This window comes from Cydia fagiglandana, chromosome 8, assembly GCF_963556715.1.
Source record: "Cydia fagiglandana chromosome 8, ilCydFagi1.1, whole genome shotgun sequence".
NCBI classification, from domain to species: domain Eukaryota; kingdom Metazoa; phylum Arthropoda; class Insecta; order Lepidoptera; family Tortricidae; genus Cydia; species Cydia fagiglandana.
Genome location: NC_085939.1, coordinates 19938569 through 19966313, shown reverse-complemented (window position 1 = coordinate 19966313; position 27745 = coordinate 19938569). Strand labels below are relative to the sequence as shown.

Sequence of the window (27745 nt, the reverse complement as noted above, 5' to 3'; positions counted from 1 at the left end):
TACGTTATAGTTTATATATCAGCTAGTTCTCTTTTGCAGCGTGATTCGGGCAACCAATGTCACTTTTACGTTAGATAGAGTAAGATATCTATTAGATGTGAATTAGATCTCTAAGTCATATCCTGTGGAAATCGTTCAAGAGTATCTCCAGAATCGCGCAAATGTTAAATGACAGGTTAGATCTTAAACATATCGTTATCGTATCTTGGTGATGTCTAAAAGATATCTAATAGATGTCTATTTCAAAATCCAAATCGGGCCCATTGTCTTTGCTTTGGTAGTCCTAACACACGAATGGCCGAGTTTTTCGAGACTGAGACCTACTTAATAGGTTTCCATGTGATGGACGACCCAAACAAAAACGGACAAATGGGCTGTCAGTTTAGCTTCTACATAGTTATTTATTGTACAGACAAACAGACGGGCGTTGGCCGCGGTGTGTGAAATGGATGTAAAAAAATATAGTAGGCTAAGTAGGCGAGGGTGGGGTAAGATGGGGCATTAAGGTTTGATGACCAATTGAATGAAATTTGTGATAAGTGATAAATTTAAATGTTATATTTTTGCTCAGTTTTATCCTTCTTCTAAAACACAATTCTAAAAAGTGGCCAATGTAAGTACAATCAGCATCGAAGGCAATGGATCAGACTACGCGTCAAATTTATCTACTCATTATATAATAAATTGTCAAAAATAGATATATCTCTATATGTAAAATTCGGTGGCGATATAATAGATTTAGCTAGGTCTTATCTCTGTGAAAACGCGCATTTCTGGGTTTTTATTTGTATCCCAGATATTTTGGATATAACATTCATAATGTCAACTTTATAATATTTTTTTTAATTGCACCAAATGTTTCAATTATGCTAATGCTAATGCTCAAAGATTCAGTCATTTTTGATCTCATGTCAAACTTCTTCATGTATTATCCTAAATCGTTGTAAAAGAAACATAGGTAAAAAAAATTGGCCATGATTTCAGCATACATACAGTGAGCATACGACAGCATTGACCGGGGCGCCCTGTATTCCATTTTGAGAAAGTTCCATATTCCCAAGAAACTTGTAGATATGATCCAAGTAGCCACTAGTAAAAGCCAAATGCGCGTTAGAGTTGGTAACGAGTTGACGGCTGCTTTCACGGTGAGTACCGGTCTGAAGCAAGGCGATGCCCTGTCCCCTATGCTTTTCAATTTGGTTCTGGAACATGTTGTTCGAAAACTACTCACGCTTGACATTGGAGTCGAACTGAATGGAAGGCATAGACTGATAGGGTACGCGGATGATCTAGCCTTGCTAGGGGAAAACCGTGAAGAGGTAGAAATATCGGCAAGTGTCTTGGAGCAAGAAGCAGCAAAAGTGGGTCTCAGAATCAACCATGATAAATCGGAATACCTCCACATGAAGCGGTACAGGGACAGTCGCACCCAAAGACAGAACCTACTTGTGGGTGAAAACACTTACAAAGGAGTGTCTAAGTTTAAATACCTTGGGTGCACTGTTACTCACACACATACAAGGGAGGACGAAACCAACATCCGAACTCAAAACGCCTTACGCTGCAGTGCTGCGCTCCATAAGGTTTTGGTGTCCAAGCTTCTCAGTAGACATACTAAGCTACGGATCTACAAGACCGTGATCCGCCCCATTCTGATGTATGGGTGTGAGGCTTGGACACTAACACTCAAGGAGGAGAACAGCCTTTTAGTCACAGAACGTAAGGTGTTAAGGAAGATTCTGGGACCCGTTAAAAGAGACGATGGCAGTTGGACGATCCGAAAGAATGCCGAGATAGAACATCTGATAGCCGAGCCGAACATAATAGGTGAGACCAAAGCGCATCGTCTCCGCTGGCTTGGCCATCTCGAAAGGATGGGTGAAGATCGGGCAGCCAAAAAGGCCTACTTGGGTCGACCAAATGGACGCCGTCCTGTTGGTCGTCCTAAATACCGTTGGGCAGATAGAGTGGAGGCAGATCTCCGTGAGCTCGGAGTCGGCGAAAGCTGGCGGGATACCGCTCTAGATCGATCAAAGTGGCGTGCTCTTGTGTTGGAGGCCAAGACTCATTTTGGGTCATCGCGCCAACCAAGTAAGTAAGTAAGTATGATTTCAGTACTCAAGGCCGGCGGCCATTTCATGTTCTAATGAATACCTAAATACAGCCCACCTTATCCAATTTAAATTAATCACTAACCCATTTCCAACTTTTCAATCAAATCAAATTTTACACGACCCGATCTAATCCACACGCGGCCCAAGCCTCTCTCTAATTAATTTTAATGTTCTCTCTCAAGCCTAATGTGCAAATAAAGAGACCCTTAAGGTTAGTACTCGGAGTGCGTGTGGTATTTATTGCCAATTTGGTGAAGCATGGTTGTGGGTATATATTGTACCAATTTCTAGTGAAATATATTTAAGTTTTTGTAAATTTCAATTATGGTTGACTTTCTAGTTAAATACTCGTAGCATGTTTTTGAAACTATAGTTAAAAATTCACTCGAACTTATTTTCTTGAGTATACATTGTGTTGTATCGAGTTAAGTTTTTGTATATTTGAATTATGTATTGTTGACTTTCTAGTTAAATACTCGTAGCATGTTTTTGAAACTATAGTTAAAAATTCACTCGAACTTATTTTCTTGAGTATACATTGTGTTGTATCGAGTTAAGTTTTTGTATATTTGAATTATGTATTGTTGACTTTCTAGTTAAATACTCGTAGCATGTTTTTGAAACTATAGTTAAAAATTCACTCGAACTTATTTTCTTGAGTATACATTGTGTTGTATCGAGTTAAGTTTTTGTATATTTGAATTATGTATTGTTGACTTTCTAGTTAAATACTCGTAGCATGTTTTTGAAACTATAGTTAAAAATTCACTTGAACTTATTTTTTCTTATGTCTTGAGTATACATTGTATTGTATCGAGATTCAGATTCAGATTCATATTTAAGTTTTTGTATATTTCAATTATGTATGGTTGACTTTCTAGTTAAATACTCGTAGCATGTTTTTGAAACTACAGTTAAAATTCACTCGAACTTATTTTCTTGAGTAAAAATTGTATTGTATCGAGTTAATTTTTTGTATATTTCAATTATGTATGGTGACTTTCTAGTTAAATACTCGTAGCATGTTTTTGAAACAATAGAACAGTTACAAACATTCATTCAAACTTATTTTCTTGAGTATATAATGTATTGTATCGAGTCCGCATACCGACATTACTTAATACTTAAAGTGTTAGTTAGTTTAGTCTAAAGCGATGAAAATTATTACGTTTTTACTTTTAGCAATTACGCTTTTTTATCTTAACTATATGCTGTTTTAACAGTTCTGAATGTAATCACGAATAAAAAAGGTAATCACTGTTCATGTTCATATCCCGGTCGATATAAGTTTTTTTTATCTTAATTGTACTTTCCATCTTGCCTACATGTTGCATCTTGTATTTATTCACTTTTGTATAATGTTGTCAGTATGGCTAAAATAAATCGATGTGTATTTTTTTTCTAATAACTATTTTTGCTTTTTTTTAATTATAAAGTTACTCGCCAAATTGCTTAAAATGCATAATGTTGGCGAGAAAGCGCTCATTTTTTTAAATTTATGCACCTACTTAAGTTGCTTTCATTCTATGTTTACCCTAAAAACATTAAATGTATCCTCAGAAAATAAATAGATACCTACCTAGTTAACTTTCCTTGGACAAAACATAATTTTACAAAAAGATATAGGTACTGTGCCAAAACAAAAAATCTAATAAATATTATTAGTTACGTAGGTATATTGACCATCAACTTGTCGATGATTGAGTAGTGTTTACCTATTTTTGGAAAAATCCTAAGACAACACCGTCTTATACGAACGGCTCGCCTCTGACCCTCGACGAAATGATAGAAAAACAAGAAATATTCCTTCTCAAAATACGAACACTTATTCAAATACGTTTGATGTACTTACTGAATGTTTTCTTAGCGACATTGCCGGCGCCTAACCAAACATGACACAGAACCGTACACTGCATAAGTACATAGGAACCGCTTATACCCTCGTCCCATCATGTTAAAGCCATTGAAATTTAAACCAAATTATTTGGAAAGTAGAGGTGATTTTCCTTTGTTTCACGTTTTAAGTCTTTTTTTTCAATGTAACTTCAACTTATGCAAGCTTTTCATTCATAACGTTTTAAAAATGGAATATGTCCTTTAGGAATCACATTGGGCAGGACGAGGATATAACGTGAAGTTGAAGTTACTTAGGACCCGGTTCGAACAATGCTTACAAGTCGTCACAGCGATACGATACTCATCTGTCAGATTACAAACTGACGTTTTTTGTTGAAAAAATGTCTCTTCTGACAGTAACAGATCTTTTTTATACCACATCGGTGGTAAACAAGCATACGGCCCGCCTGATGATAAGCAGTCACCGTAGCCTATGGACGCCTGTGTGAAGTGAAGTTTCAACTCAACCGAATAATTGGGAAGTAACTGCCCAATTCGAACTCTAAGATATGTCAATTAATAGCTCTAGAAATGATATGGATTAGATGTGCCATGTCAAAAGTGACGTTTTTGTTTGACGAAACGTCACATTTGATACCGTCATATCTAATCCATATCGTTTCTAGATCTATTAATTGATGAATTTTAAAGTACGAATCGTGCCGTAAGTCTAATTTAGCTCGATAAAATTTGACCCATTCATAAAAACTTGTAAAAATGGCACATTTTGCCCTGCGCTGCCATGTTGCCTCGGCATCCTCTACTTTAGTAACTCAGTGTCAAGTTAAATGACTAACGATGTCGGCAACTAGGTTCTGAAACTAACTGGAACTGACTAACTAACCAAATATCGGTCTAGCTGTGGAATATAATTATACACCATCATGGCTCGTGAGCTGTAAACTTCGCAATAATCTTTATAAACATAAAAAAAATAAAAACTGTAGCAGTGTTCATCTTTAATTTGTTTTTCACCAAACCAGCTCGGAAAGACTTACTTTGCACTTCAAAAACTGATAGCAAAGTTGCATTTTATTCACACGTGAGGCAAAGTAATCAAATGCAAATTTTGAGTTGTTTTCTTATGTTTGCTGGTAAAATTGACTTTTAAATGATGATTTTGGATGATAAGTATTTAATAACATTCATTTGGATTTGATTGGTTTATTTTTGTTTGATATTTTGCATTTAATATTTGCTTCGGGTTGGTGTGGCGGGTTTTGTGTTTCACTCGGGGGCAAATTTTGTTTAACCCTCGTGCTTTGAAACCCTCACAACGCTCAAGATTCCATTTTTCGAACCACTCGCTACGCTCGTGGTTCAATTTTGGAATCTTTCGCTTGCTCGGGTATCAATATTAGCACGAGCGGTTAAACAACAACTTTGCCCCCTTGTAAAACAAATAACTATTAATTTGTTTTGTTCACTATGGGCCCGATTCGGATTATGAAATAAACATCTATTAGACATCTCTCAGACATCACCAAGATACGATAACGATGTTAAAGATCTAACCTGTCAAATTTGACATACATGGAGATACTCTTGAACGATTTCCAAAGGATATGACATTATGACCTAGAGATCCAATTCACATCTAATAGATATTTTATTCTATCTAACGTAAAAGTGACATTGGTATAATTATGACGTATAAATAACACTTGCACTGCGTGGGTTATCAAAATCGCTGCAGTCTCTTCGTGGTCTATCCTATATTCGGCCTAATTCAGCGGTTACTAAGTATATTCGGCCGATGGTCAGGCCGAACATCCGGTATCCGGTATCCGGCCAAACAAATATCCGTTGCATGACAACTTAAGTACCTATTATTAGCAACGTAAATTTTACACAATCATGTTTGATGGCTCCTCTACACGATGGGCCAGCGCCGGCCACTCCACGGGACGCAGCCATGCGGTAGAATGAGATAGCAATATCACTTGCTCGCTCTAAGGCATAAATGCGTCCCTTGGAGTGGCCGGCGTTGGTCCATCGTGTAGAGGAGCCATGAGAACAGGTATTTTTAAAACCCAACCTAACAATACGAGTACCTACTTCAACAAATCCAATAAAACATATCTTATGACAACTACTATTATTAGCAATGTAAATTTTCACATGTTTGTGAAAAAGTATTTTTCAAAACCCAACCCACGATACTCCAGAAAAGCAGACGGCATAACAGCACTTCAACAAATCCAATAAAACATATCATATGACACCCAACAACACAAACACGGGCCGTGACCCCGTCTGTTCCGAGACGAATCAAAAAAAAAAAGAAAAGAAAACTCTTCGAGAAAATCCAATTTATTTGACACGGAGCCGCCTTTGAAAGGAAATGCAAATTTGTGTTCCGCATCACAAAAACTTTGGTTATATTTTAGGGTTAAGTAGCATTTTTCACATTGTTAGACTATATCTTGAGTATTCATATAAACTTTACAGTACATATATGGTGCTACTTTACCGCATTAGTGGGATAATAAGCTCATTACGGAATTGTTTCGAAAATTTAAATGGTCATGTACTATAAATCGTTGTACGATACATGTGCGAAAAGGTAATTCGCAACTCGTGTCGACACTCCTTTCGAATTTCCTATTTTTCGCACTTGTATCGTACTGTACTATTTTCTACTCCTTTAGTGTTATTTATAGGTATTCATGATCAATAAATATAAGAACATACATAATTGGTTTGAAGAAAAGTCTATATTGTCTATTTCTCATATAACAGCACGTGTACTTTAAAATCGCTACAACGATAGGTACTGCTATTAACACCTACCAACTACCAACCTAACAAAATTAATTCGTTTTTCTAAGTTTCATTGCTGCCAACTTATAAATACTATTTTTTTTATGTCATCAGTCATCACCGTAACTGTTTAGTATGGAGGGTAGGGTAGGGAAATCTCCACGTATTAAAAAAGTGTCCGTCAAAAAACATTAAATAGATGGCGCCACTATAACTAGAATAATTGATGAAAAAATTCAGATCATCGACAGCGCACTTCACTCCGTCAATAACGGCAACGTTCTTAGCTAACTGATCTAGCGCCACTCTGGAGAGATTTGGAACTGTTATAGCTGACAGCTCGACACTTTTCCCAATGTTCTCCCATAATGGCTCCTCTACACGATGGGCCAACGCCGGCCACTCCAAGGGACGCATTTATGCATTAGAGGGAACAAGTGATATTGCTATCTCATTCTACCGCGTGGCTGCGTCCCTTGGAGTGGCCGGCGTTGGCCCATCGTGTAGAGGAGCCATAAGAGTTTTCTCCTTACATCTACCCTCCTATTTAGTTTGAAACTGTAACTTCGGAGTAGATGGTTAACCGCAGCCGTATGTGAATATTAATTTAATGGAGGTACCTAATTACGAATTTGGTTTTGAGTTGCGAATTATATTTTGGTGTTCGTTGTTATATTACATTTACAACTAAAACGTGAGTTTCAATGAGTGAAACTTGTTGTATGAGGTAAACCGGAAAGCGTAACTTTCTAACGAAACTGAGAATTATGTTAAACTAATTTTACGGTTTGAACTCATGTTTTTAGTCACTGGCGGAACATGTTTCGGAGAACCTGTTAGTGTTTGTAGGTTAATTATAATTATAATTCTCTTTATTCATCATTCTTCTTAGGCTGGGGTTTTTATAATATGAATATAAAAGTAAAATATAAAAACAATTACAAAACAATAAAAAATACATATAAACACATTATAAAAAACCTAACCTAGGGTGCCGCCGGCAGCAGGGCAGGGCCCAAGCTGCCGGTGGTCAGGGACGCAGAGTGAGGAACCGACGTACTATACGCGCCGCGTGTCCAAAATTACCGCCTTCTGCATCTGACCCTTGATCCAACCACCCAGCGAGAGTCTAGGTGTTGGTCGAGACTCTTCGCTATGAGACCGTTCGCTGACACGACTATCGGAACAATGATCGTCGAGTCAACATCCCACATGGCGGTAATCTCATGAGCTAAGTCTAGGTACTGGTAATTATATTTTTATTTTATTTATCGCTCTTCTTAGGCTAAGTCATTTATAATATGAATATAAAAGTAAAATATAAAAACACTTACAAAACAATAAAAAATACATATAAACACATTATAAAAAACCTAACCTAGGGTGCCGCCGGCAGCGGGGCAGGGCCCAAGCTGCCGGTGGTCAACTATAATTATAATTATTATTGTTACGTTTCATAATTGTTTACTAGTTAAATTTATGATTGCACCCCCCCCTAAGGACTGTAAGTAAAATGAAGGTATAATGAAAACATGCTTTCGATAAGCTTTGGTAGCTCAGTTGGTTTAAAATGTTTAAAGCAATAAGTAGGACCGATTTTCCAAATTGCAAGTTTGAGACAAGTCGATATTTTTTTAATTTTTCCTCACTAATTATCTTTTCAAATCTTCCGCGTAACTGTCTAGAAAATCTAGATAAGTGGCGTTTTCTGATTAGGTAGGTACTGTAACCGGGGAAAACGGTTTAATCTCAGTTTTTCTCAATGGGCTTAATGAATATTGAGCCTACGCCACCCTCATTCTATTGGTTAGCGTCAGCCTGGCACGGCTTGGAACTTTTATAGACTATACCTCTCTCGTCATGTCATGAATCATGACAGTTTATCACATTAATAATACGGTAAAAATATTACTTTATATTTTTAATATTAATAAAATATATATCATAGGGTCCATCAATTGACGCAAGGGGTATAGAGTGTGTATAAGTTAACTGCCGAAGCTGAAACAATAACTTTGACCTGACACTACCGAAAATACAGTTTTGATTGGACACGGCCGAAGGATTCATCAGTTTTTTGGCCGAGACATTATTTTTATGTCGAAACCGAAACTAAAATTTCAGTTATAACTAATTGTATCCAAACAATAATTTTTTGCTGTTTGACCATAAAAAGGAAAACAGATACCTCTTCGCGACCGCCAGCGGCAAAATCTCGTATTACATAATATTTTTTTTATCTTCAAAGCTTCCTTATTTATTTTGGGTGTTTGTTTATTTCTGGGACTTAGTATATTAACGATTAAATCTGGTGTTTTTCCTTCGAAAATAAAATTAAGCCTAAAAATAGTTATAGTGCCCAATGTTTGGGTTATGAGTATGACTTTATTCCCAATTATTTTCGGTGATATTATTTGCTTATATAAGAGTAAGTAGCAAATAAATAACCCACATTTAATATATAACCATAGAGACTGTAAACTCTTATCTTACCGGGTTTTTACAATATATACCTATAATGTTATCGCTATGTATATTAATGTTATTACTGTAAAAGTGGTAGATATTGTCTAGTAAAATATTTTTTATTTATTTAATTTTATAGTTGCCAGATTTACTTTATAAGATGGATTGATTTATGGATTAAATCATCCGAAATAAATGATTTTTATAAGGCATTGACTTCATTGTCAGAGATTAAGCAAAATTGAACCCAGTCACTTTGAAATAAATTTGAAAATCAGGTGGAAAATATATTCCCTCTGTCTTATGAAGGCTTAACTTTGCTTTGAGTCTGGCTAGACTAACGCAAACGCGGCTTGGATCAATTAGTGCTATCGACTTATTATGATAATAGCCCTCCAGGGGCTTAGAGAAAGAAACAGAACAATTGACTGGAGTTTATACAGAATAAGTACTAAGGATATACAGGCATTTTCACTTTAAATGTACCATTTACTTTTTTTTATTAATTATAATCCATCAACTTTTGGGTTATTTCTACTTGGACTCACGGGGACTATCGATTTAAAAAGAAAATACCTGTTTCCATAAAAAAATTACAGTTTTGTAACGCATTTTCACCGTATGAACCGTGTATGGACCGTTACAAAACTGACACCCATGATTTGTATGAAAAACTGGGGACACTTTTTTCTTTGTCTCATTCAATAGTAGGTACTCGTCATTTTGAGTCTAAATAACCCAAAATTTGATGGTATTTCGAAAAAACATGTAAATGGTAACATTTTCTCTGAACCCCCCCCCCCTACACAAATGTATACATTAAGGTACCGTTCGGATTTAGACTACACCATTATGATTGCTGCAGTATAGCGGCGCGACATTGCTGCTCACTCACACCAAAAATGTCACTTTAAACGTCAACATTCGGAATCACATAATATCGCAGCGGCAGAGGTGCTCAAAAATACCTAAACTCGCATTCTAGCGCCTCGGCAATAGAGGCGTGGTCAGATATTTGTGAGCACTTTGGCCGCTCCAATATATCTGATGGCGTCTGTACTAAATATTTAAGTAGGTATGCAATATGCAACCTTATTACCATACGTTAAGTAACACAAACAGATAATAAGTCTGTTCAAGTAATATCATCTTGAAACTTCCTCTGTCAGCGAAAAAACTTGTTCAATTACTTAGTCTTACCGACATTCACAAGTTTCCTTCTCGCTCTAACACACTCGTAGCCTAATGAACAAGACAGGGAAGGAAGATAAAAGTTCGGCTTTGTGTGCGGCGACAATGCTCCGTCTTAATCTACTAAAAGTCTCCGCTAATGAAAATCCTGATTGAGAGAAACTGAGAGAGCCAGCACGATTCGAACTTTAAGATATTCACAAGAGACGACACGTACTAGATCCATTCTAGATACGTTATAGTTTAGATATCAACTAGTTCTCTTTTGCGGCGCAATTCGGGCAACCAATGTCACTTTTACACGTTAGATAGCGTAAGATATATATTAGATGTGAATTGGATCTCTAAGTCATATCCAAGAGTATCTATCTCCAGAATCGCGCAAATGTCAGACAGGTTAGATCTTAAACATATCGTTATCGTATCTTGGTGATGTCTAAAAGATACCTATCTAATAGATGTCTATTTCAAAATCCGAATCGGGCCCGTAGATACGATATGGATTAGATATGTCAGTGTCAAAAGTGACGTTTCTTCATACTATTTTTACCCAACTATTGGAAAGAATTGTGATTTAAACATTCTATATGTATTTACATATATATTTGGGTATGTGTATGTATTCGTTTTTATAACGCGCGTGACATAGACTACAGATTAAAGACTTCGAAAGAAGAGGTTTGTTAATCACACTGTTTCGTAGAGTAGAGGTGTAGCGAACAATATTTAATTAAATATACCATTATTTTATAAAAAAAGGCCAACGAACCACAGTTAAAATTAAAAAAGAAACTACAGAGCATTAAGATACTAGAAAAAACAGAAGTTGTAGTAGTAGTAGTAATCACTTTATTGCACACAACACAGGTTTACATAATATTTCCAGAAATAAAGGTACAAAGGCGAACTTATCCCTGTAAGGGATCTCTTCCAATTGTTAATTCGAGAACTAAATAAGAGCTATGACAATGTACCAAACCTCCAAGATTTCTACTAGTTTGTACTTAGAGACCAATCTCGAAAGAGCCTTAATCATTTATTTTATTATTTGGCATGACCAATAGTCACAGACAAAACATCCACTAGACTGAACATAGTCGCGCTACCCCCGCTACCACGCATACGGTAATTTTACTCCATGTTCGAGTCGAAAGTGTCTTTGTGTGTCGTCCGTGAACTCGTTCGTCGTTTGAACGGACCAATCACGGCACGGGACTTCGCTCACCTCGTCCCGCGCACCCCCGCATTTTTGGCAGCATCGGTTGCATGAAACAATTGCTCTAAACTACGTCTAGAGGATTCCTAGTCTATGCCAATAGTAGGTTGTAGGTTCATGGTACAAGAAAGATGTACAGAGGACAACATTTAAAAAATAGTACTCCCTCGAGCCCTCTCTCCGTTCATCGTCGCCATTTTGCAATTATTCAGTCATATTCAAGAGCTAAGAGCCACATTCGTTTCATTACAAGCAACTTTCCCATGTATCCATTTATGAAGGCCAAAGGCTGAGCTTTGCGTAAAGTTGAAGGCCGGAGGCCTACGAGAGACCTGCGCCTCCCGCGTGGGTTTACTGCTCAAACAAAGTTCATAACTCCAAAATAGACAGGCACTTGTACTATTTTTCGGTGTTTGACCACTAAGCTCCCGCAGCTCAGCCTTCGGCCTCGGACACTTCGGATCCTCGGCCTTTGCAATTAACAAACTTAGGAAAGTTGCGGGGATTCAGCACCCATCGGACGCTCCGGGCCTTCAGCCTTCGCAATGGCTGTCCACAGCATATGTCAAGAAAACTATTGCGTTAGAGTGAGACCGTGAAAAGTCTGCAGCGATTTTGATAGCCCACGCAGTTGACGCAGTGCAAGTGTCATTTTAAACGTCAACTTTCTATGAAATTAAGGACTGTTCAGTTTACTAAGCGGACACTCTTACACCTCTTTTAATCGGCGAATTTAAAATCAATTGACGTACAGCTGAAGAAGATGTAGAAGATCATATATTCGACGAGGAGAGTAACATCAAAATTGACCAATTCATGAAGAAAGTCCTTGTCTGGCAGGCAATTGGTTCCTGTGGCCTTAAAAAGTTTGTTCTATTTTGCGACATGAACTTTGGTTGCGACATTTACAGAAAATAATGCATCTAATAACGAGTACTTTCCGTCTATCAGACGCATAATGTCACCTCTTCATTTCGGCCTGATTTGGCAAGTGCCCACTATGCTGGTCAGAAAGTAAAGCTACTGAATTTGAAAAACATTGATTTCGTTCAAAAACAAGTCAACTCATCTAATTGCCCGGAGCTCCACTCCATCGAGTGGCACTAGACCAATGTGATGATGCACTTAAAAAAGGGTAGATGAGAAGCTAAAACATTGAAAGAATTCAAACGAATGTTGTTTACAACTTGTCAAAAAGTGTCAAAAATTTATGTGCAGGCACTTGAATGGCGCAACCGTGTAAAAGTACGAAAATCTTACCGATGTTATTATATTATACTATATTTACATTAAAATGTTTTGCGTTGGTTTCCGTTTTTATTATATTTATCTAAATAAAGCGATTCCAGCATTAGAAAAATGTAATTTATACTTTTTTGTGTGTCCGCTTAATAAAATGAACAGTCCTTATGACGTATTAATAACACTTACACTGCGTGGGCTATCAAATCCGCTGCAGACTTTTCTTGGTGCGCGACTCTACAAATATTATTGCATATTACAGCCTACCTGATTTTTAGGGTTCCGTACCTCAAAGGAAAAAACGGAACCCTTAGGGATCCCTCGTGCGTCTGTCTGTCACAGCCTATTTTCTATACTAAGCCAAACAAGCTGTCAACAGATTGCATTACATGTAAAATTACCTACTGTTCCAAACATTCATTCATTCATTTCAAACAACAATACAATAATTATATCAAACGTAGTGCACCCAAATGCCTAACACTGCAATGTGACTATATTACTTCCGTATAACATTACATAAACTATGACCCGACCACAACAAACGTCGCGCCTAGGACTGAATAATGAGCCGTATCTCGTACGCAACAAGGTTTATTTTAGTTACATTTAATGGGTGTGTCTAAAGCGCAACATGTTCACATCGAGAAGTGAGACATGTGCATTAATCTACCCTCCATGAGCTTGGGATACGTCACAATTAAAGTATTGTCCGGATTCAGACTCCACCAGCATTAGTGCTGCAGTAAAGGATGACTCACGCTAGACCGGGCCGGGCCCGAGCCGAGGCGTCCGACATGTCATTTTGTACTGTGAGTAGGCACATGACGTGTTGAGTATTAGGGTCAACACGTCATGTGACATTTAAGAAATAGAAAATATATTTATTAAAATGATCAATAATTCTAATTACATTTATGTAAAGGTCATCTAAACGCCACTCACGTAGACCAATAGTATATAAGCCCGATTTTATATAATAAAGATGTTCAGTGTTCAGCAGACTTTCTTAGTGTTCATTACCACCCGAACGCCCCACATTTCATGGCGACCCTGCCAGTCGGGCTGCTTGAGGCAGCCCCGGCTTAGATGCCGCCCACCGCCAGCCGGCCAGCCACCCAGCCGCCCATCCAGCAAGACAGCCAGCCACCCAATCACCCAGCAAGCCAGCGAGCCAGCACCACTAAGCACAGCACCTAGACCGCTACGACCTTGAACAACTATGGAACCGAGCACAGTTTCAGACCAGTGCGGCAATACAATCACAGTAACAATAATATTAAATACTGAAGGACAGCCAACAAGAACAGCAAAATGGACAAGGAAGCAGCCACATGTTCAGTATTCAGCAGACTTTCTAAGTGTTCATTACTACCCGAACGCCCCACATTTCAATTTTGTATAACGGCTGATCGGTGATCACATGGTGCTTTCTATAAAAACGAAACGCCGGAAGCCCGGCCCCGGCCCGGTCTAGCGTGAGTCAACCTTAAAGTGGCACGATATTACCCCTGAGTGCATTGCTGTTGCATAAACACTTTTTCTCTTTTATCTGGATCGAAAGAAATTTGACTTGTCTCCAAAGTTATATAGATGGCAGCACCATCACTCTGCAATGTCGTAATCCCGCCAGAGGTATTAGAAGGCGCAAGCACCGGACTGCTCGCCCTTAGTGTTGATCAAAGTCCTTCTAAGATGGCATATATTCGATAAATTGGGACGGGTCGTGACGGTGTGGCCTAGCGGTCCATGGCGTCAGCCGCGATAACAGAAGGCGCCAGTTCGAATCCGACCTCCGCCACTGGACTTCGTCACATTTTCTTTATTAAGTACATCAATTTCAGTTTATAATTTCTAGGTATATATTAGTGTGGAAACTTAGATAAAAAAACACAAATCAAACAATTTGATAAAATAATGTTGTATTGTTCTTGATGAAAATACCGAGAACTTTGCAATTTATGAAAATTCTCTTTAGCCATTGCTATTCATGCAGTTGAAGTACTGTTTACAAAAATTTTAACTGTGGCCTACGTGTCCAATATTAATTGCTCTGTAATTTACAGTTGTCTCCGCTTAATATGGTGTCCATTTTGAATGATGTGATATTGCTCTGTGGGAAATCTGAATCAAGATATCCGGATATGTCTGAACCTTGCCTCCATACAATCGAAATTACGCTCTCATTCTAAATGACATTCTGAAGTAACATGAAATTTTACATGAACATTAATGTGACGTCCCACAGGTAAAGGTACCTTATGGCAGTTGGCGCTTACGCTATTATTAACGTCGCTCTAATATTATTGCGGCGCTATGCGACGTAGGTGCCAGCCGCCATAAGGTACCTTTTTTCGTGGAACGACACATTTAAGTAACTTATATCCCTTATCTTTCTCGCGTTGTCCTGGAAATTTTTTTATCGGCCTAATTCGAAACTTTAAGATACGACATGGATCGGATATGTCGTATCTGTAGCAAATTTTTGACGTATCTTTAAGTTCGAATCAGGCCGCTGGTCTCTAGTTGTAGCATTTACTTTGTTGCTAAAAAAATATGTAAAACAACGACGGTATAACTTTAAAGTTTCAAAAGATAAAACACGAGTGTTTAAAATTGAAACAAAAGATATAAGACTTTACAACACTTAAAGTTAAGTGAGGAAAATGGCACTTTCTTGGGGGCTTATTCTGATTTTCCCGTTTTGAACTGATTTTGATACGATCTTGACGATCGCAGTAATAAGGGCCCCCCCACATCTGGCGTCTTTCGAGCGTCGGCGTCTACAATTCTATGGCCGACGTCGACGCAACGTCGACGCAGCGTCGACGCAACTGCGCAGCGACGTCATTTTCCATAGCGCTGGACCGACGCCGACAGACGCCGACGCTCGAAAGACGCCAGATGTGGGGGGGCCCTAATATGTTTTTTGGACATTTTGGCTAGAGAACCCTTAATTTATATGTATTTAAATCGTGAATACAAAGAATCCTCAAGTCGTGATTTTGTTTCTTGGTTTATTTAATATGCAGTTAATTTTTTATCAATATCTGAATGATGCACGTAGTTGAAAACACGAACTAGAACTAGACTAAGAGCTGGCTTCGGAAAATGGTTTTACATGTTAATGAGAGCTGAGAAGCTACTGTAGTTAGTATGACGGTATTGTGACGGTCTTTAGGTACCCATTAAAATTTATATTAAATTTTAAACGTTTTTACAAAGGCAAAAACATGAGAAACATTCACATGGAAAATACGAGTACACTAAACTTTACTAGGTTAAAGGTGACGTGATAGAAAAAAAGAACCACGAAAATGTTTATTTTAAATTCACCGAAAAAAATATTTTACTACAATACTACCAGAACGCATAGTAATTAAAAATATAGTTATACCTACTTAAATCCGGTAGTAATAACAAAAAATGTCGTATCGTGTAAATCTTGTTTTTTAAACATCACTGTTTAATTCTAGTTAAACGCAATTTAGTACTGCTTACAATTTCGTTGTAAATGTAAAGATGCAAGTGTTGTAAATATTAAACGTTTGTCTCGTTTAATATATGCATCGTAACACTAACTATCGATATGTAAAAATAAAGATACGAGTGTACACGTTACAAGTTATTATGTTGTGGTTACTATAATGCATTGTATTCTGAACGAATCAAACAGTTGTGCCAACACCACGGTGTATGCGCGGGGGGCGGGCCCAGCCATTGCGCCAGCGTCTTTCGTTGCGACCGGTCGATGTTTTTTATTTACGTAGATCCTGTCCATAATTTTATTGTAAACTAGTACAAGTGTATAGTATAAGTGCGTGTTGCTGACACAGTGAAATGTGCCGCGGTGTTCTGTGCCTGGATCACGTCAGCGTGCATATGCTGACGTCGCCGGTCAGCCTGTCGCAGTTAAACGGGTCACCTACTAAGGTGTATGAAGCACGGGCTCCGATTAAAGAAAAGTCCTCCCGCACCGATATGGATAAGGAGGGATTGTTTATTGTTTTCTATGTGGAGACAAAATGTTTTTTTAATTTGAAGTTTCATAGTGCCTTGGTTTTACTGTAATATTGTGTTACTTATTTGGTCAATAAAATTTAAAAAAATAAGTGTGCTTAAAAACTTGTTTGTTTTGTGAATATGGACGAAGACCTAAGAAACCTTCTAATAACGTGGAACCACACGCTTATAAAGGTCTCACGTAACCAGAACCCACTGTGCTGAAGGGACTTCTAAACGGGCCATATGTTCACTGCAATATGTGGCCGGCAACTATTAGTGTCCCTCTCTAACATGTGAGTAAGAGGACACCAATAGTTGCCGGCTACATATTGCAGTGAACATATGGCCCGTTTAGAAGCCCCATTAGCACAGTGCGTTCTGGTAACGTGAACAATATAAAACCAGTACACCGCACAAATCGTTCAGTTACATATACTAAATACCTTGTTATAACAACAGGACAGGAACGTATATGTTACTGTATTATTTAGTAACCATTAACAGACCGGCTAGTTGGGTTTACTAAAAGTCTTATACCTACTACTATACGCTTCGTAGAATTAACAAATTTAATTTAACCAGAATGGTCTGGTTATGTTTACAAAGTGTCCTGTCGTCACATATACAACAAGACAATATAGTACAGCTAACCAGATTCTGGTTACCAGTACCAGGTTTTTTTTTCAGTGTTTGCTTTCAGTTGTATATCCTTTACCTGCATATCATGGCAGTATATTATTATTGTAGTATAAATATTCTTTATTGATAAAAACAAAGAAATAAATAAACAAACATAATAAAACTTACAAAACTATAGGTAAAAAATTTGCCCCAGATCGCCGTCAACGGGCAAGGTGCCCAGAAGGCTGGCCGTATTTCCCCGCTGTATAGCGATGCTAATACGCTGGGCGAAATAGTGGCCAGCCCTCTGGTCAACAGAACCCTAGTTAAAACTAAGGCCAGTATAAATTAGCTAGAGATATAGACGAGGGGCCTTTTAAACATAAGTATATTTTCAGAGTTATTGAAATTGCATTAACCAATTTCATGCGCCGTGCCGCATTATTTGTTCCTTTCTAATTTCCTGGCTTTACGCAAACTGCCTAGTTTATTTCATCTGCCATTTTCCGGGTCCAGCTCTCTGTGTATTAGAGAAACTAGAACTAGTAAGCAAATAACTAGTTTGAAACGCCCGAAGCGAGTACGAAAGACAAAGTTACCAAGAACGATCAGTTGAAGCAGTAATAGCATGTACTCAGTTATGAAATAAACAATATTAAAGTGGAATATCAAAATTAGTCTTATTACGCAGAAAATGTCTGCAAACGTTACACTGCCTAGAATTAAAGGAAAAAGAAGTGCTTTGCGAAAATATTCGCTGACAACGGACAAGTCTCGGTAGCTCAGCGGAGCGGAGGGCTAGTATCCCGGAGTTGCGAGTTCAATACAGGGCATGTTTCCAAATCGTCCCCAATGTCTGAATACTAGGTAATCGTCTATGTGCGTCATCCATGCATAATATAACGCGGGTCAGGCGCAAATTTTGTCGGTCACCGCATCCCGGTCGTCGGAGCTGACACATATTTTTTTCACTAGTTTATGTAGCTGCCGTTCCTCAACTTACCAACGGAGCGGCAACTGACAGCCACACGTGTTCATTACATCTCCATTAAATACTTTAAATACGAGTTATCTCCCCGGATGTTATAGGTGATGGAAACCTGTTCATGGCTCGGGGGCTATAAGTAGGTACCAGCTGCATTGTGACGTTCACGGTGAAGATAAAAACTAGCCAAGAGCCAGCAACGAACTCATTTCATCAAGGAAGGAAATTGGCGGCACCCGTGGCAACATCGCAGAAGAAGTATCTTGAACAGAAATCCAGTCGACCATGACAAACAATATCTATTTATACTCTTTTCTTAGAATTCCCATGTTGATGTTAACTGAAATTTCGTTTATTAATCCAGTATTTTTATGCTATCTAATAACAATTTCTCAGAAATTATCCCAGGCTTCACCACCAGGTAATACATTTTTTTCTGTCAAACTGTCTTTCTGTGTAATTCAACTGTTTGCCGGTTTGCCGTATTGTCACGCAACAAATTTTAATTTCAGACTTGTTTCCTATGAACCGGTGTGTTATATCGCTAATTAACTTGGTGTAATTGATTAATACGACCAGATAATATTCGATAAGCAAACGCTTAATTTAGAAGACACGAACGGAACATGACATTGACAGATCCTCATAATGGCGGGAGACTGCTGTTGAGTAGCCAGCTCTATATATATACAACACTCTCCCTCCACTTACAAAAAATAGTTGTAAATCTCTTATACTTATCTAAATGACTACTCTATGCTCTGAGAACATTCGAGTATTTGATTCACGTGTCTTTTCCATATTAGACCATCTACTTCTACATTATAAGTTACCCCTGGAACTAAAACTTCAGTTATTTTACCTAGAGACCAATTTTTTTTGGTTCTTTCTGTGGTCTCGTACCATCACCTTTTCACCAATTGAAAAATGTTTTATAACATCCTTACTGTTCATAGTTTGTTTTACTTGTTCTAAATCTATTTTATCACTAACAGGGTTAGGTCTAATCAAGGAAAAACGACTTCTCAATTCCCTTCCATACATTAATTTTCTTTCCTTTCCTTCCATAGACTTTGACCTGTGCTCTTATGTACCGTGGACCTATAATCGAATAGGAACAGATTACATGCATACTCTACACTGTGTCCACTTTCTACGATTTTTACAACATGAGATTTGAATGACTCTACAAAACGTTCTGCCAACCCATTCGTAGCTGGGTGATATGGCGGAGTGAATAATTGTTTAACTCCTACTAAATTACAAAATTGTTTAAATTCCCCACTGGTCCATGTCGGGCCATTATCAGTCACAAGTGTCAAAGGATAGCCATAACGTACAAAAATATTTTTAAACACATCAATAGTCTTTTGCGCAGTTATCTTTGTCATTGCTACAGCCTCCGGCCATTTGGAATGTGCATCGATGACAACCAAAAACATTTTTGAAAACAAAGGACCCAAAAAGTCAGCATGCAACCTATGCCAGACTGCCGGTGGCTGTGGCCATACTGATAACTTGGCTTTTTCTGGATTTTTATGGTTTTGTAAACATATCAAGCAACTTTTTGTTATATTTTCTACATCTACATCCATGTCTGGCCACCAAAAATAGGATCTAGATATCTCTTTCATCCTTGTTGTTCCTAAGTGACTTGCATGTAACTCCTGCAGTAAACAATTTCTAATGGTCTGTGGTATAATTACTCGGTAACCCCAAAGTAAACAATCTTTTTCCATAGAAATCTCATCTTTCTTTTTAAAGTAAGGTTCATGTTCTTCCCCTAGATCATTTTTTTGTGGCCAGCCATCCCTACAAAATCTCAACACATCACACAACATTTTATCCTTTTTTGTTTCACTTTGAACATTTTTCCAATTTAGAGCGTTGATATTTGCATTATTTATGTAATTAATAGTGTTACACTGGTAATCTTTTTGAATTAAATCAAAATTTTTAAAACTTTCATCCTGACAATTTGTAACTCGGGATAAATAATCTGCAGGATTATTTTGTGACTTTACATGTTGAATTTCATAATCAAATGCACTCAAAAATATTGACCAGTATTGCAAACGCCGTGCTGCCATTCTTGGTATGCCATACTTTGGACCCAGTATTTTTGTTAATGCCTCATTATCCGTTTGAAGTATAAATTTTTTCCCAAATAGGTAGTCATAGAATTTGTTCACACCAAAAATCACAGCATAAGCTTCTTTTTCAAGAATGGGATATTTAATTTGCGTATCATTTAATTTTTTACTGGCAAATGCCACTGGTTTTATAACATTATTTTGGTCTTTTATAGATAACACGGCACCTACTCCACAATCTGATGAATCACATGTCAGTATTATTGTTGCATTTGGATCAAAATGTGAGAGCGAGGATGTGTTAGCAAGAGCTCTTTTTATATTTTGAAATGCACTGTCACATTCTTCAGTCCACACAAATTTATCCTTTCTTAAACAGTCATACAGTGGCTTCAGTACTATTGCCATGTTTTGCAAGAATCTGTTAAAGTAATTTACTTTTCCCAGAAAAGATTTTAACATTTTTACAGAGTCAGGGCGTGGTAATGATAATAAAGGTTCAATGTTACTTTTAATAATTTTTACCCCACTTTTGTTTACTTCAAAACCAAAAATATTTAGAGATTCTTCAAAAAATTTGCATTTATTAAGTTTTAGTTTTAACCCTGAATCCTTTAGTCTTTTTAATACCTCCCTCAACTTCTGATTAGTTTCTGATAAGGTTTTTCCATATACATATATGTTATCAATATAGACTATTATGTCTAAGCCATTTAATTTTTGTGTTATTAGCCTTTGGAATGACCCTGGGCCGGTACTGACCCCAAAAGGTAAGTATAAGTATTTGTATATGCCCTCCTCTGTGACAATGGTTGCTAATTTCTGAGATTCTTTATCTAATGGAGCCTGCAGATAGGCTTCCTGTAAATCAAGTTCACAAAAATAATTATTTCCCTGCATTTTCATTAAAATATGATCAATAGTTGGCAATGGATAATGATCAATCTGCAAATATTTATTTATTGTTATCCGATAGTCCCCACATAATCGCACTGACCCATCTGGTTTCAAGACTGGGACCACCGGTGTACCCCACTCAGAGTATTCCACTGGCTCAATACGCTTTTGATCAACTAATCTTTTAATTTCGTCTCTAACTTTATCTTTTAAAGCATATGGGACAGATCTCACCGGCATAAACACTGGCTTAGCATCAGGTTTCATTGACAAATGGATTGGCTCACCTTTATATACACCCATGCCAGGCTCAAAAATGGTAGCAAACTCATTTTTTATTTTTGTAATTAATTTATCCTTAGATGTATTTTCACACACATTTTGTTTTGTTTCCTGATATGAATTTTGCTCAAATTTTGGGGGCCATAGTTGTAGTAAGGATAGCCAATCCTTTCCAATAATTTTAGGCATTTCATCTTTTACAACAAATAGTTTTTGGTTATTTGCCTTTACAGATCCATACTCCACACATAGGTTTTCAATAACACCTAAGGGCATTGAAGTTGACTGGTCAAAGTTGGTAAATATAACATTTCTCTTGATGATCTCTAAATTTGGAAAATGTTTCTGTTTTTCTGCTAAAGTTATTGTACTCACATCTGCCCCTGTGTCAACTTCAAAGTCCATGGTGATTCCATTTACAGAAATATTTAACATAGCCGGTGAAATTTTTCTGTTATTGCTAAAATAAAACACATCAAAATAATCAGTATCTTCTGAGAAGTTTTCTTTAACAACATTACAACAATCACTTTGTTGATCAGACTCAACTATATTCACATTTTTTACCTTTATTTGCCTATTACTACCACACATTTTAAAAATATGTCCCTTAACACCACACTCACTACAAAATTTCTGACGCAGTGAACATTGTGCCTTCATATGTCCACCCTTACCGCAGCAATAACATATCATTCCAGAATTTTGCTTGTTTGTGGGTATTACTCTTTGACCAGGTCCTTTTTTCCTTGATGCGTCTTGAAGTTTGAACATTTGGGTTTCCTTTTCCTTAGTAAATGCCAACTTGTATGCTGTTTCCGCTGTCTTACCAATGCTTGTCAACATTTCCAATGACTGATCGGCTTGCTTTAATAGTTCAAATCTTATAGTATCACGATATGTTCCATTTAACAACCTTTCTTTGATCTCGTCATCTAATTTAGTGAAGTTACAGTTTTTAGACAGAGTCTATAGTTTCATCTGCTTTTTGACATCTGTTTCTAAATTCTGCTTGATGTAAGGCCTGGTTCTTTACGGGATGATAATGTTTTTTTAACTTATCACATATGTTTGTATAAGTCTCATTAACTGGAGAAGTTGGCGTACATAAGGTAATTAGCAGGTCGTACACGGTCGTGCTCAGTTTTGTTATTAGTAGTGGTACCTTTTTTGTATCCGGTATATCATTCATAAGCACGAAACATTCAAACTGCTGCTGGTATGCAATCCAGTTATCTCCATTAAAGGCGTCTAACGTAGTTATTGAAGTCATACTGGGATGTTGATTTTCTACAATTTTAACCTTATCCACGTAATCGCGCAAGTACTGCCGAACTTCATCAATCTTCGAGTTTTCAACCGAAAATATCGATGCTTGAGCTAAATTATTAGCTATTTCTACTAATTCTGGCTTAGTTTTTTCTTGAATCCAAGATTTCTTTCCACCTTTAATCAGATTTTCAACCGATTTCAACATTGAATTATTTTGAGGTTAAGCCGACATATGTATTATGGTATAACGAAATACACTTTTTATTTACAACTTTCACACAGTTGCATTTCTCAAATGTGGATCGTTTCGCGCTCGTCGCCAATGTTATATCGCTAATTAACTTGGTGTAATTAATTAATACGACCAGATAATATTCGATAAGCAAACGCTTTATTTTAGAAGACACGAACGGAACATGACATTGACAGATCCTCATAATGGCGGGAGACTGCTGTTGAGTTGCCAGCTCTATATATATACAACACGGTGGTGGCCGAGTGCATAATGATGTACACAAGACAGAAGACAATACATACTAATAGCATATCCACCCGGTAATTAAACTTTGTGCTTTTACAGAACTTACAAAAGACTTTGAGTTGCCCAGACCCATAGTGCATACTCCAGTAGGGAGCTATCGGGGGCTTCGGGCCCAAGACGGGAATTACTCTATGTTCCTCGGTATTCCGTATGCGATAGTGGACCCGGACAACGTATTTGGTGTGAGTAAATACTAAAATTATCTTCTAGTCTCGTTTGGGTGTATTTTGTCTTCGGTAGGGATTTTCTCCTTAGGGCATTAAGAATATGCTTCATGTGTATCCTTCTGGTACGAAATCACTTTCATGTTTTCCTTTATTGTAACCTGGATTCTTATCAATATTTTCCTTTGATCGTAATTTCAAATGACTAATTTGGTAAAAATAATCATTATACATTTAAATATATATAAACTAGTATATATAATCTGTTTATTTCCTAAAAAAGTATGCATATTTTCAAACTTATCTACTAATCTTAAATTAAAAAGATTTTTTGAGTTAAGGAGTCTGTATAGTCATATATAACTAATTATACACAGCTATTACAGTTTTGTTATATTGTTACAAGATAGGGATTCGACTGTTTTCTTACGTGTCTGGCTTGCCCACATGTTCGATCTTCTAACGAACTTCTTAATTCGTTTGGAAATCTATTCAATATCATCATCATCATCATCATCTCAGCCATAAGACGTCCACTGCTGAACATAGGCCTCCCCCTTGGACCTCCACTCGTACCGGTTGGAAGCGATCCGCATTCAGCGTCTTCCGGCGGCCTTAACAAGGTCGTCCGTCCATATTGTGGGTGGACGTCCTACGCTGCGCTCGCTAGTCCTAGTCCGTGGTCTCCACTCGAGCACTTTTCGACCCCATCGGCCATCTTCTCTGCGCGCAATGTGGCCTGCCCATTGCCACTTCAGCTTGCTAATCCGGTGGGCTATGTCGTTGACTTTAGTTCGTCTACGGATCTCCTCATTTCTGATTCGATCACGCAGACAAACTCCGAGCATAGCCCTCTCCATAGCTCGTTGAGCGACTTTGAGTTTTGAGATGAGGCCGATAGTGAAAGACCACGTGTCGGAGCCGTAAGTCATCACTGGTAACACACATTGATTAAAGACTTTCGTCTTGAGGCACTGAGGTATGTCGGACGAAAAGACATTACGTAGTTTCCCGAACGCTACCCAACCGAGTTGGATTCGGCGGTTGACCTCCTTCTCGAAGTTGGACCTACCTAATTGGACTACTTGTCCTAGGTAGATGTAAGAGTCAACAACTTCGAGTACCGAGTTCCCAACAGAGACTGGGATGGGCACAACATTGGCATTTGACATAAGTTTCGTCTTGTCCATGTTCATTTTCAAGCCCACCCGTTGTGAAACTCGGTTGAGGTCATCGAGCATCATGCTGAGTTCCTCCATCGACTTACCTATTCAATATACGCGGTACAATGCATTTCCATACTCTTGGACCTTATTCATTGTTCGTTTTTACTATCAAAGCAGCAACACATGCATAGCTTTTATGGTATGTAAGTATGGATATGAATAAACATAAAGCTATCGTGATTTCATGTACAGTCACCACACGGGAATGTTACGCCATTTCGGGTTCTAGCTAAATTGGACACTCCATAGAGAAAGTATGGAAAATCCAATTTAGCTTGGACCATAAATGGCGTAATAATCGCGGAGCGTGATGGTACCATTGAATGTTTTATTCTAGTTTTATTTACAATGTCTAAAAACTGCCAGTATTAATATAATATTAAGAGCGATTATCAAAAATACATGTTAAAATTTCAGCATCCTATTCCACACAAATTTAAAGGGATATATGAAGCAGTCGACGATACTTCAAGGTGTCCGCAGCTTGAAGAGTATAACCACACAATCTCTGGGACACTGAACTGTCTTCACGTCAACATTTACGTACCGAACAGCGCTACTATTGATAATCCCTTGCCTGTTATAAACTACATATTTGGGGGAAATTTTGCATTTGGAAAAGCAGGCAGATACGTGTATGGACCACGATTCTTAGTAAGGCATGACGTTATTCTCATTACGTTCAACTATCGCGTTGGCCCATACGGATTTTTTTGTCTAAATACTTCTAAAGTACCAGGAAATCAGGGTTTGAAAGATCAAGTACAAGCACTGCGGTGGATTAAAGAAAATATACGATATTTTGGCGGAGATAACTCCAAAATCAGTGTAGTGGGACACAGTTCAGGTTCAGTGACGTTAGATTATCATCAGTACTTTCTACAGGAACAGCTTTATAATAGAGTGATTTTGCAAAGTGGTGTTGCATTATCTCATGATCTTAATGAAGATTTTTATCCTGATCGAGACGCTCCTATAAAATTAGCAAAACAATTAAATTATTCAACACATGATATTAATGATGCTTTATCGTTTCTAAACAAAGTGGAGCCACATGATCTTATTGCTTTAACAAGGGATTCTGGTCTAACTTTTAGACCATGTGTTGAAAAGCAGTTTGCGGATGCTGATAACTATATAACGAAATACCCAGCTGATTTGAACTCAGTCTCTCGTAGAGATGTCGATGTCTTGATTGGTATTACTAACGACGAAAGCTATCCGCTTATAACTAGGTACATAGAAAATGGTAATTTTGTATGTGAAGACTTCGTGTCTTTGATTTTAGATACTCATTTTGAATTTAATAATGAAAGTAAACTTTCAAACGAAATGAATAAGATTGTCCGGTTATTTTATTATGGTGATGACGTTCAGTGTGCAGAAAACAAGAGACCGGAAATGAATGTCCATGCTGATTTTACATTACACAGTCCGGTACTAAGAACTGTTAGAAAATATTTGGAGAGTGGCGTGGACAATACCTACTTCTACATATTTTCATTTGCTGGTGAAAGGAATTATTTCAAGGATAAAATGAATCTACCATTTACAATAGATGGTGCTTTTCACGGAGATGAGTTGGGATATCTATTTGACATATCCTACATGAAAGAGCGTTTGCGTGATGAAGATATGCTAATTGTAGACAGAATGACCGAACTTTGGACTAATTTTGTAAAATATGGGTACGTGTTACGTTTTTTTATATATGAAAAAATCTTAAGTCCATTTTTGTAGGATCTTTATATAGTTGTTTAGAAAGCGAGTAAGGTTTTCTTTGGTATACTTATAGCATTGTATAATATACTTAACACTGCATTAATAAAAACACGTTTAGGTACACAACCCACCGAGGTAGGTACAAAGATCCACCGCCGGTAGTTTGTGGTTTACTTAAATTCCCAAAACTTTGTAATACAGGCTGTAATAAGACCTCCAAGCTTTAAATAAAAATTAAAAATTTATTATATTAATACAAATAACATACTACATACAACTAAGGCTTACAAATAAAAATTAAAACTATAAATTTAAGAAAACAATCCGCTCCCTGCCGTTCCCGGTGCAAAGGTACCCATGATGCTCGCAACATTTTCACGCTGGATCACCACGGACAGCCTTTGCACAAGGAACGACTCGGAGCGGGGACCCTCCCTTTTCTGTCTGAGTCGACGTCCCAAATCACGAGTGAAGCGTTTCGCGTCGGCAAACCAGCAACCCTCCGTTTCTACAGAGAAAGGGATGACAATGTAGGCAAGGGAGAGAGGGGCATATTAAATTAAAATGGCTAGTAGAAAAATGTTTTAAAAGTTGAATCTATTGAATATTAAGAAAGGCAATAGATAATTGAATATTATTAATATGTTACACAGTTGTGAGTTGCGATCTATAATATTCCATGACCAATAAATAAGATAGTTACGTCTGTATCTATGTCAACCAACGTCCCGTAAAATTAAATAAAATAGTGATCTAAATTAGCGAAAACGGGTAGACAAAAATATTTTGCTTGTATAGGCAACAGCCTGTCCGTGTTCATAATATATATATAAGAAACTAATTAATATCCTTATTTCAGTAATCCAACACCGAAACCGTCAAAGTTGATTCCTCTTCAATGGCCACGCGTAACCCAGGACAAACTGCCATATTTGGAGATAAATACTGAACTACGCCTAGGCTCAAGACCGATGCATGAGCGGATGAGCTTTCTGGACCTTCTGTACAAGGACATTGGACATTACCAAAGGTGGTCCAGCAAGGACTGA

The 27745-nt window shown here is 37.6% G+C and overlaps 1 protein-coding gene across 1 annotated transcript; it reads left to right on the top strand.

The window, feature by feature from the left end:
• Positions 1–1073: 1073 nt before the first annotated feature.
• Positions 1074–27745, top strand: LOC134666969 (esterase B1-like). Its single transcript, XM_063524280.1, has 4 exons — positions 1074–1827; positions 23624–23766; positions 25392–26662; positions 27556–27745. Exons 1-4 carry the CDS (start codon positions 1074–1076, stop codon positions 27743–27745), a joined length of 2358 nt encoding a protein of 785 aa, XP_063380350.1.

Bases quoted from the DNA above. Each gene is read 5' to 3' on its own strand.
- LOC134666969 (XM_063524280.1), top strand. From the start codon at position 1,074: ATGATCCAAGTAGCCACTAGTAAAAGCCAAATGCGCGTTAGAGTTGGT. The intron at 1,828-23,623 runs GTGAGACCAAAG...GTGCTTTTACAG, and splicing joins AGCCGAGCCGAACATAATAG to AACTTACAAAAGACTTTGAG. The intron at 26,663-27,555 runs GTACGTGTTACG...TCCTTATTTCAG, and splicing joins ACTAATTTTGTAAAATATGG to TAATCCAACACCGAAACCGT.